The sequence below is a fragment of the Daucus carota genome, chromosome 1 (genome assembly GCF_001625215.2).
Source record: "Daucus carota subsp. sativus chromosome 1, DH1 v3.0, whole genome shotgun sequence".
In the NCBI taxonomy this organism is placed as follows: Eukaryota; Viridiplantae; Streptophyta; class Magnoliopsida; order Apiales; family Apiaceae; genus Daucus; species Daucus carota.
In genome coordinates, this window is record NC_030381.2 from 6528548 (window position 1) to 6540965 (window position 12418).

General features: G+C 37.1%; 1 protein-coding gene across 1 annotated transcript; it reads right to left on the bottom strand.

Annotated features, from left to right (window-relative positions):
• Window positions 1–11690: 11690 nt before the first annotated feature.
• Window positions 11691–12155, bottom strand: LOC108217107 (transcription factor TCP9). The gene has a single exon (XM_017389957.1). It carries the CDS (start codon window positions 12153–12155, stop codon window positions 11691–11693), a length of 465 nt encoding a protein of 154 aa, XP_017245446.1.
• Window positions 12156–12418: the final 263 nt, after the last annotated feature.

Sequence of the window (12418 nt, forward strand, 5' to 3'; positions counted from 1 at the left end):
GGGATTTTTTCCAAGATTTGTACGAAGTACACAATGTACATTAATCCGTAATAGATCATCCGTCGGCTCTCTCGAAAAATAATTCCATACATGTGACTTTAAATTCTTTTTACGGGTACCAGTACCACTGCCACTAGCGCCGCTGCCACTAGCACCCCCCACTGCCACCTAAATCACAAAACGAAATGAAATGAAATTAGCCGGATTAAACGAAATGAAATTAACTAAACTTTAAAACTAAAATTCTTTAAATTAACCAGATTAAACGAAATGAAATTAACTAAACTTTAAATGCTTTTAACATTTTTAATTTTTAAACGAAATGAAATTAATTTTTAAACGAAATGAAATTAACGATACTAAATTAAATTAAACTTTAAATTAATGAAACGAAACTAACGAAATGAAATTTTTAAACACACCTTCGCCGGAGTGTGCAGCAGCCGGTACGGGTGGAGGTCTTCATGGCGGCGGCATGACCGGACTTTGAGTAGAATCTTGAGAGGATAACGTACCCCGGCCTTCTTTCATAATTAACAGAAAATATTAATAGAAACAAAATTACACCTTGCCGGATTTTATGCCGGAAAAGCTTGAGCAGTTGGGAGTTGTGAGTTGTGACTTCAGACTTAGAATAAGAACAGTGTGCAGGTGTGTAGGTGTTAGAACTTAGAACTGAGGTGGAGGTGGAGAAGACTAATCCACTATATTTATAAGGTGGACACCTTCTAGCCGTTGGACACCTTCTAGCCGTTACCTTCTAGCTGTTTCGTCCCTTTTTGCAGCAGCAGCCAGCAGGTTAACGTTGGAGCAGCAGCAGTCAGCAGATGCAGTGAAAAGACTGAGTGAAGCTGTGCAGAGTGCAGGTGCAGGTGAACGTTGGAGTTGCAGGCTCGCACGGTTACACGGGTACACGGTTACACGGGTTACGCGGTTCGCACGGTTACGCGATTCGCACGAGTTCACACGGGTTACACGGGCTCGCGGTTCGCGCGGTTCTCACGGTTCACACGGGCTCGCGGTTCGCCGCGGGTTGAACGCGTTGGAACGGTTTTGGCGATTTGCGAATCAAAAATCTGGGAACCGTAACCGGCTCGTCGGCAACCACGGTTTCGTGACGGTTCGAACCGGCACGTTGAAATACGGGCTAAAAGATGGTTCGGTCTGGTTCGCTCCGAGCCAAACCGCCCGAATGGCCGGGTCTACCCACAACTGATGTGGGACAAATCCTAACATTATAGAGATTCGGTCACTCTATTTCGCTAATATTAATGTTTTGTAATTATGGGATTGAAATAAAGATTTGAATTTAAATATCTAATTCTGAGGAGTTTTTTGGGTTAAAGATTTTGGTTTGTGTAAGAAACTAATCAATCATTTATTTATCAAACAATTTTACGAGATTTCAAGATTTAAAAAATGTAAAATATTTGATTAATATATTATATTTATTGACTTGATATTTTTACTTTTATAGGAATATATTCTATTTTCAATCGGTCTCGTCAAGATTTACATATGGCTCCTTCTCAGAGAGATCGACACATCTCAGTGTAAAAATACCTTACAGAAAACGTGAATGGCCCCGACAAATCGGCAAGGCTTGTATAAATATAACACTAGAAGAAGAATGTAAAACTGCCACATTTATTAGTTCATGCAACGTACAGAGATTTATAGGAACTACTAACTGAAAGCTAAACACTAAAGTGCTAAAAACTAGGAACCAGTCCAGAACAAACTTCTAACCTTACTCTACTACTTTATTCAGCTCCTATTCCTACGCTAATACTTATCTGACCAACTTAGCTATTAATATATAGCCATATAACAGCTATATTTTATTTTAAATATGTTTAGATTAATCAAAATCTAACACATTCCCCCTTAATCTAAACATGTCTTCAGTATTATTCATTCAGCTCTGCTGCAGTAACGTTCTGGACTCCAATCAACTTCTTCATAGCTTCAAACTTGACTCTACCCAGTGCTTTTGTCAGAATGTCCGCACGCTGTTCTTGTGAGACCACATATTTAATCACCAATTCACCTCGTTCTATGCATTCTCGGATAAAATGAAAGCGGACGTCTATATGTTTGCTTCTCCCATGCAGAACTGGGTTCTTCATTAACTCAATTGCAGACCTGTTATCTACACAAAGTGTAACTGCTCCAATGTTCTGTCCTGATAACTCTGTTAACAATCCTCGAAGCCATATACTCTGACATGCAGCAGTAGTTGCTGCCATATACTCTGCTTCACACGAAGAAAGAGCGACCACTCTCTGTTTTTGTGAAGCCCACGAGATCAGATTCCCGTTTATATAGAAACACATTCCTCATGTGCTTCTTCTATCAATGACGTCACCAGCTAAATCACTGTCAGTGAAACCAGTTAACGCCCGTTTGCTTCCATCCTTTGCATATACCAACCCATATCAATTGTACCCTGTATATACCTTAAGATGTGCTTCACTGCTTGTTGATGCTTCACAGTGGGTTTCTCCGTAAATCGGCTTACCACTCCAACCGCATATGCAATGTCTGGTCGAGTATGAGTTAAATATCTCAGACTCCCAACAATGCATCTATATTCTTTTGCACTCACCAGTTGTCCTCCTTCATCTTTATCAAGCTGTAATTTATGTTCCATTGGGTACTTGGACGAATTGCACCTTGACATTCTAGCTTTCTCCAAAACTTTCTTGGCATATGCTGATTGTTTCAATGTGATTGATGACCTTCCCTGCTTAACTTCTATACCAAGATAATATGACAACAAACCCAGATCACTCATTTCAAATTGTTTATTTATTTGCTCCTTGAACAGCTTAATCTCGAGTTCACTTGAGCCGGCAACTAGTAAATCATCGACATACATCCCAACTATCGGTACACTCCCATTTCTGCATTTAGTGTACACAGCCTGCTCATGCAAACATTTCTTAAAACCCAAATCCTTTAAACATTTATCTAACCGTGCATTCCAAGCTCTCGGAGCTTGACGTAACCCATATAGCGCCTTCGACAATTTATAAACCTTTTGTTCTTGTCCTTTCTTCACAAATCCTTCAGGCTGAGTGACATAAACTTCTTCAAGAAGTTCTCCGTTCAAAAAAGCTGATTTTACATCAAGGTGATGCACTTCCCATTCTTCTTTTGCTGAGAGAGCCAACAACAAGCGTATCGTTTCTAGACGTGCCACCGGAGCAAACACCTCGTCATAATCAATTCCTTTTCTTTGTACATAGCCTTTAGCAACAAGACGGGCCTTATGTTTTACCACATTTCCCTCCGTATCCTTCTTTAATTTAAAGACCCATTTCAACCCAATAGCTTTATGTCCAGGCGGCAAATCCATGAGCGTCCAAGTTTTATTTTTCTCAATAGTCTCCAGCTCCAAATTCATAGCCTGCTGCCATTCCTTTTCTTCTGCTGCCTCGCTGTATGATACTGGCTCCTCAACCTTCAGTAACATGAGTTCATCAAGCATGTCTATTATCTCTGTTTCGTTGTACAACTCTTCCAATGCTCTAAAACGGCGAGGTCCACTGCTTGCTTCAGATATTACGTCCGTTTTTTATGCAGATGATTCAGATGTGCCGGCATTAGATGACTGTGTGGGCGTTGACATTCCTTGCTCTATTTGCGCTGACATTTCTTGCTGTGTATCATCACTATTTCCATCATTTGTTACACTGTTAATCATAGTAACATATCCAGGGATTGATACAACACTTTCTTCAGCTTGCTCCCAAGACCAGAAATTTCTTTCCTGAAACACTACATCCCTGCTAACGTGCACAGCTCCAGTGGTTGGATCATACAGCCTATTTCCCTTTGTTCTTGGTTCTCTGCCAAGGTACACAACCAACTTACTACGATCATCCAATTTTTTAACATGCACCATAGGTATTTTCATATACGTCGCACATCCAAAAATCCTTATGTGAGCCAAATCTAGAATCTTGCCACTCCACGCTTCATATGGAGTTTTACCATTTAAAACACGAGTAGGCAGGTGGTTCAGTACATAAACAGAGTCGCGCGCTGCCTCCCCCCACATTAACGAGGGTAAGCCAGACTCTTTCAGGAGGCTTCTTGTCATTGCAGCCACTGTACGATTTCTTCGCTGCACCACCCCATTTTGCTGCGGGTTGTATGGCGTTGTATATTGCCTCTGAATGCCGACCTCTTCACAATATGATACAAAATCTCTTGAACAAAACTCTCCACCACGATCTGTCCTTAACATTTTTATCCTTCTCTCTGTTCGATTCTCAACCAGTACTTTAAATCTTTTAAAAACCAAAAATGCATCACTCTTCTCTTTTAACAAGTATACCCACATCTTTCTACTGAAATCATCAACAAACAAAAGAAAATAGCGGTTACCTCCAGGTGTCACTGGTGAAATAGGTCCACAAATGTCTGCATATATTAGCTTCAATTTCTCACTGGCTTCAAATCTTGCTCGAGATGGAAAAGGGCTTCTGGATTGCTTAGACATTAAACAGCCTTCACACTTCCTTGATGGTTGAATCAACCTTGGGATGCCATGTGCCATTTCATCTCTCGACATAAGTTCCAAGGCTTGAAAATTTACATGTCCAAGCCGAGCATGCCATAGCCATGTATTCTCCTCTGATTTTGTAAGTAAACATGTAGGCTGGTTTTCCTCAAGACTAATCTTGTACAAGCGATTTTCAGTTCTTTTCACTTTCATTAACAGCCTTCCACGTTCTTCATATATACACCCACAAATAATCTCCCTGCAAAATTACTTTATTCCCGGCCTCAGACAATTGACCCAGACTTATAATATTGTTGCACAAAGTGGGGATATAATATACCTCTTTGAGAGTTTTTTCTTCCCCATTTTTGCACCTGAATGAGACAACTCCTCGACCTTTAATATCCACGGTAGAACCATATGCATCTCCAAATTTCATCTCCAAATTTCACCTGTCCGGTCACGCTTTCATCCAACTCCTTAAATTTCCCATGCTGTCCAGTCATATGATTATTGGCACCATTATCCAAATACCAAACTTGTGATTCTTTTTCTCTCTCAATATTTTTCTTTAACTTTGGGATTACTGTCTCTTCCTTTAACAACATCGCGTTTGTTTCAGCTTTCCCGACTTCAGCAATAAGTAAAGCTGGCTCATCTTCTTGAATTTGGGAAAGGTTCACCTCCTTTTGCATGTCTTTTTCCTTCCGAGGCTTACGACATTCTGCAGCAAAATGTCCATATGTTTGACAATTAAAACACCTCACCTTACTTCTATCCCGTCCACCACGGTTTCCGTCTCTCCCGCGATAATCTCCACCGCCTCGAGTTCCATCCTTGCTGGTTCGCTTTAACCATTCTTCTCGAGTGAGTAGCAGTTGCCCTTCATTGTTCTCCTTTCTTCTCCACTCCTCCTCAGTCAACAGAAGATGTCCTTGGTTCGTTTCAGTCTGCCCACGTAACCGTTCCTCATGAGCCTTCAATGAGCCAATTACTTCCTCCACTGACATCTCCTCTAAATTACCAAATTGTTCAATAGCAGATGCAATTTGGAGAAATTTTTAAGGGAACAGCTCTGAGTAGTTTCTTTACTACATACGCTTCTTCCATTTTCTCTCCTAGTGCCCTGATATTTGTTACCAGACCATTTAGCTTCATGTAAAACTCATCGAGCTGCTCAGTTTCCTTCATGCACAGGGCTTCAAATTCTCCCTTCAACGTCAGTGCTCTTGCCTTCTTCACTTTATCTGCGCCCAGGCACATAGTTTTAACAGCAGTCCATGCCTCCTTGGACGTTTTCTTTTCTGCAAGAGCCAGCAGTAGGTCTTCTGGAATTCCTTGGTAGATGACAGCTAAAGCCCGCTTGTCAATTTTGTCATCGATCACAGCCTTCGCGTCTTTAGGTTCTATGGCCTCCCACACCCCATGTGCCTGCATAAACACCTTCATTTTCAGTGCCCATGTTGTGTAGTTGGTCTTCGTTAACATAGGATAGCTTAAGCCAAACGAGCTCTCCTTTGACTTGCTTGTTTCCATCCTGAGATGTCTGAGCAGAAAACAGTAACCTGGCTCTGATACCACGTGTAGCACTATAATCACACACACACACTTGTATGAATATAACACTGGAAGAAGAATGTAAGACTGCCACATTTATTAGTTCATGCAACGTACAGAGATTTATAGGAACTACTAACTGAAAGCTAATTAAACACTAAAGTGCTAAAAACTAGGAACCAGTGCAGAACAAACTTCTAACCTTACTCTACTACTTTATTCAGCTCCTATTCCTACGCTAATACTTATTATCTGACCAACTTAGCTATTAATATATAGCCATATAACAGCTATATTTTATTTTAAATATGTTTAGATTAATTAAAATCTAACAGGCTGCACAATACTTGGGCTGGTAAAAGTTGCACCTAATTCTATATTTTAGAAAAGTTTTTTCAACTAAAGGGTGCACATAGCGACAGGTTGATGAACAGGACAATTCTGTAACATGCTGTACAGATGTCTACAGCGGCTAAAATCTGGTCCGGACTCACTTTCGAATATCTGTAGAGTTCCTCTTCTCCGAGCCCAAAATGTATTTCTAAAAAAGAAAATGTTAGGTACTCAAAAACTTATAACAAAATGATGTGTCGAAATCTGATTGACTGCATTCGCTCCAATAATAATGAGATTCCTTATATATGTATCAATTATCAATCACTCAATCATAATTTTACACTTGTCTGTCATGTTATTTGGTAAAAAAATTTGAAAAGACTTTTTAGGGATACGTAGTATTATCCTTCTAAAAATTAGTGAGATTTTGTTGATATTCCTATTAAAAAAATTCATGCTCTGGTCCTTTAAAATTATGGTTTAGCCATGCACTGTTGAATTATATATGACTAGCCTTTAACCCGTGCAAAGCACGGGCGCTTATATAACTCGTAATTTATTAATTATAATTTAAATCTTAATATCATTTTATTAGTATTTTAATATTAATAATTTGGATTTTAGTTAAATTATATTAACCAACTGATTATATCTTCTAACAGAAATTTAGCTTTCACAATTTATTATCTATCTATAATTATTTTTCTGATATTAATATGTGATAGTTTATTATTCAATTAATTTTAAATCAAAATTTTCATATTTCATATATCTTCATATGTTACGTAATGGTTCGTGTTTGTAATGAAATAGAACACGTTAAAGTTAAATTTCGAGTAGAATATATTATAATTAAAAAGTAGCGTCTCTAATTATTTATATGTATTTTAGACAAAAGATATTCAAAATTGTATATTTATAATTAGTTATACATTTATCTATAAATTTTTTTAATATTAATATATGTTATTAACAGTAGTTTCATCTTTTTCAACTAATTATAAATTATATTTAAAAAGATATTAATATACATAAGGAGTGTTTTTAGTATATGAAACTGTTTAATATCTATCTACATGTTGTAGACTTTTAGTTTTAGAGAACCAAAATTTTGTACGACTACAAATTATACCTATGTTAGGCTTTTTATAGTATAGTATAGATTCGGTAAACGCCTTTTCCAACACTTTACGGTTTAATTAGATCAGTTGACAAGCTATCACAGTTCAATTTATAGAGAGTCTCGGGTTCAGAATGCTAATATTGCAAAACTTCACTAGACTTCCAACTTGAGATACTGAGCTATACATGGACTTGCACCTTGAGATGCTGAGCTGAGTTTTTTCACTTGATCCTACGTAGATAAGGCAATAACAAAGATAATGACAGTAGGGTCCAATTCTGGGAAGCCATTTCTATGTCATCGCCTTCTTGTTAAAAAACTAAAATTTTAGTCGTTATCTCTAAGCCGAAAAATATACCGGAAAAATTATTTTTTCTCAGACATTCAGATCCTCATTTCCCCTTCAATACCAACAGTCTGATTGAAGGTCAGCTGAGATATACATTCTTCACATTAATGAATCTATCATTTTTGGGAACAGATACAAATAAAAGAATTAATTCAATCATTTAATAAAGATGAAACAATATGTGAAACCTCATAAGTCTTTTTTTTAAGAGAATGTAGAGCATGTCTTACACCCTCAACGGTTGTTTGGTTAAGAGCCAGGTATCTCCATTTTTCTTTCTCCACGAAGTCTGCATCCAGGAATTTTGAAGCGAATTCCCAGAGTCTGCAGACATCTTCGAAGTTTGTAAGGAACCCAAGCGAAACTGTAATAACAGATATTCCTAATATGCATTTATCCTTTTTGTTTCTCAAAGGTCCTGCCTGCTCAGGATTTTTGCTCTCTAGTAAATTTCTCTCGTTATCTTGCATGTCCGAGAAGTATATGTTTTTCAGAAATCCACAACTAAGAGAAATGTTGTTTCTGTCAGCTAGTTTTTGTACAAGTGCAGGATCAACCTTTTCGCCTTTCCAATCAAATATATTGAAACCCACTGCTGGCCCTCGATCAAATCGTATACCTTTGGTCCATATATTGTAACTAATGGAAGTGCATTTTCTGAATTTGGATGATTAAGGCTCGTCAGCGCATTTACCAGCCAGTTGACTAGGTAATTTGCTCTGCAACTGATCAGTATCAGGCCCAGTGAATCTGCGTGATCTAAACCCCTGAATTCCATCTCTGACTTTACAGTACCTCCATCTTCTTTGTTCTGTGGCTCGTCTGTGTTGACGGGCTTATCTAGTTCAACGATTTCAGACACTGGTTGTTGTTTTTGTCTATCCCTGGCTTCTGAAGCTTCTTCCAGCTCATAGGCTGCTTCATTCTGCTGGATAAAGACATCGAGATGGAGGATGAACTTGGCAAAGCCAAGGTCTCTTCCTTTAGCTCGGATACTGATAACTGTTTATCAGTCTTGGATAGTTTTTCAAGAAACTGACATGGTCTTACAGATGGTAGGAGACGGACAATTCCCATACCAGTAGAAGTGGAATTGTTTAATACTGAAGCACCGGACTAGCTAGTTATATATAGTGTTTCTTTGGACATTCTGTAACCAATATGGCAATGTCTTTCATTCTTTTTACTCTTCTTAAGTTAGCAACACAATTCCGAGAATACACAAAGTACAGGTCTGAAGATCCAAAGTTCTTGATTTAAAATTTTTTAGCTAAACTATTATGCGCCTGGTATATGCGAAACTAGGGTGTTAATTGACCACTTTCTAAAATCTCAAGATATTAGAAGGAGGGCTTAACATGATCATATTACATTCTAACGCATTCCCTCTCACCCGAAAGTCCATTTATGGGTCGAGAGTGGATCACGACACCATCTTTTAGGGCATAACATCGCCTAACTCGAGTCTCCCGCGAGCCTAAACTCTGATATCATGTTAAGGAGCCAGTTCTCCTAAAATCTCAAGATATTAGGAGGAGGATTTACCAAGATCATATTATATTCTAACATAAGGCAGTACACTATGTATTAATATCCAAATATTAATACACATCATGTTATGCAGGAAAACTGTTCAAAACCTGGCCGGAGCGAACCTGATATTTTCGGTACTGATGATACTGGACCAGATCGGAAAATAATCGACCCCAACCAGCCTAGACCGGAAAGGACGGTAGGTGATAATGACACTTTAATATTATTATGAAAACAATTATCTGATCATACGTTTTAATTTTTAATCGTTCAGCAATGTGTGTGATGAAAATTAAGTATCTATATTGAAGGCTAAAATGCCTGTTGGGTGTTGATTGTTGCGTGGTGTGAGTTTTGCAATCAGCTGGTTCTGGTATTGCACTGCTCCATCTTTAGTTCTAAGTTCAAATTTAAAGAGAACTTATTTTTATTGAATAAAATAATCACTTCCTTCTATGAATTCATGTCTCTCTGATTCTCTCTCCAACTTTTCTCTCAAATAATAATAAAATATGAATAATGAGCCAATATGAGTAGGGTTGGAGTTGTCATAATATTCAATGTATTAACTTACTAGAAGTCACGTATTATATTATTTTTTTTAAAAGATTTAAGAGCACCATTAGAGATGTACTATTGTCTTAACATAGGCTACAATTACATAGTAATATACCTGATGCTTTAAAAGATTCATCTGGATCATCAGACAGGGAAGATGAAGGTCGTAGAAACTTTACCAAATATTATATATAACTTGAGTTTTGGCAACATTAATGATTTAGAATATTTGATCGAGCAAAAGTTACAAAAACAATTCACATAATTTGATAAAAAATTTATGTCAAAATTAATTTCGACGAGATATTACCTTGAAAATAGTTATTTTCGACCGTATCTTGTACGTTACAGGCGTCGAAATTAGTTAATATATCAAAAATATAATGACAGCACCGCACATGTCATAAACAACATGTGCACACAGAAATATTAAATAACGCTAAATAAAAATAAGGAAACCGGTCCATTCCGGGGATTTTCCGGTTGGACCGGACCGGACCGCATATACATTATACAATGTTTTAAATAAAAAATTAATGTTTAAATTTTTATTTAATAAAAGAAAATTTGTAAAAATAAGTTTTAAGAATATTTTATATATATCTTGTAATGCATGTTAATCGAAGAAAAAAACTTTAAAAAAATGAGACGGAATAGATATTACTCACTCTGTCCCTCTCATTTCTTTACGGTTTTTTTACAATGCTTGAACGCATTTTGAGGCGCATATAAAACATAGTTACATAATTTATTTTTCAATTTTTTTATATTAAAATTTAAACATTAAACTTTTGTTCAGAAGAAAAAAAAGTTCAAAACAATTTATCAAACTATATTTTATGAGAGCATAGAATGTATGTCAGAGTCTCCATCTTCCAGTAAACAATTGAGGGGGACAATGGAGTATTCAATAGTAAAATTGAATATGTTTAGCAATTTTTTTTTAAAGCTATATACATCTAACACATTTAAAGCAAATTAAAATAAACAATAAACAAAAATAATTGTATTTGACATATTAAACGATCCGGAAACAAAATCGCTCATCATATATCTTATTTATTTGATTTTCAATATGATTGCATAATCAATTGGATATTTGTCTAACGAAGTTCATTTCAAATTAGTAAAATTTGGTCCCAATTTGTCAAAAAGAGGCCCACAAATCAAATACTCCCTTACCAAAATCATCATTATTTAATTAACAAAAATTGTCCTATTATGCAATTACACACTCTTTAGATATGTAACTCGACAATATGAAAAGATTTGTTAAAAATACATATCTAGAAATCACAAAAATTACACATATATATTTGATTAAGAACTTGAAATATATGTTCGGTATGAAGATGAAAAACACACAAATACATGTATCCTGTCATACAAAAATGGAGAAGACAACAACATAATACGAATATATAAAGAGACTAAAGTCAAGTTAATCACGTCATTCGATAAACAAACCCAAAAGTTTGGGATTTTGACCGTTGATTTTATAAACTCAAGTCATCTTGAAAAATCGAAGCGTCGCTAGCCAATTTCATTTATATGATATTCGATTATTTTTATAAGTTACGAAACAAATTATAGAAATTCGACACACACAAAACTCTCTTTAAAATAAAATTATTAAACTTTAAAGGATCAAGGACCCACCAAAGCTGTAAAAACATTCAAATGTCTCCTATACGAAACAAAAACATGTCATTTCATCGGACCTAAGGCTTCTGGTTCTGCTCTGACGACCCCGGCGCATATGGACCCTGCATCTTCACGCCAATGCCACGAGTGAGAGCCAGCGGCACAGGCCACACCTGTTGCGGCTTGCCCCCATCATCAGGCACCATCCAAAACCCTTTCCCTGGTATAAACACGGGAGTGGGGCCCACAGGCGCAGATCCCGAGGTCTTCGGAACAATATCCTGGCAAACAGGCTCAGCTTTCTTTTTCTCAGGCACTTTGGGGGTCTCAGAAGAGGCCCCACCAACAGCATTAGAAGACGGAGTTGCAGTGCCACGCCCCTCCGCACGGTCTAGAAGCCACTGAAGAGTTTCATCTTCGGACTTGAAGCCCAAATCTTTTGTCAACTGAGAGATGTGAGCAGCACATGAAGCGGACATTTTGATATTCTTGCCCCGACCCTGCATCTTGTTGTGCTTGTCACAATCTTTAACCGGAGACATGTTTGCTACACACAATTCTCTGGGAATGTACAACAGTCGTTATATAGTAGCTGGACCAGGCGTTACGTGCACATATCAGAATCTGCTAGATATTATTTTGATACTGCATTTAGTTAGATTTTGTGGGTCCCATCGTAAATTATACGTTTCTCACGTTAAACTGTCGAATAAATATATTCTTTAATGGATTTTTATTATATAGTCGATTATCTTTTCAATATTTGATTTTCCAATGCAAAGAATTATCTACTTTATGTAACGGG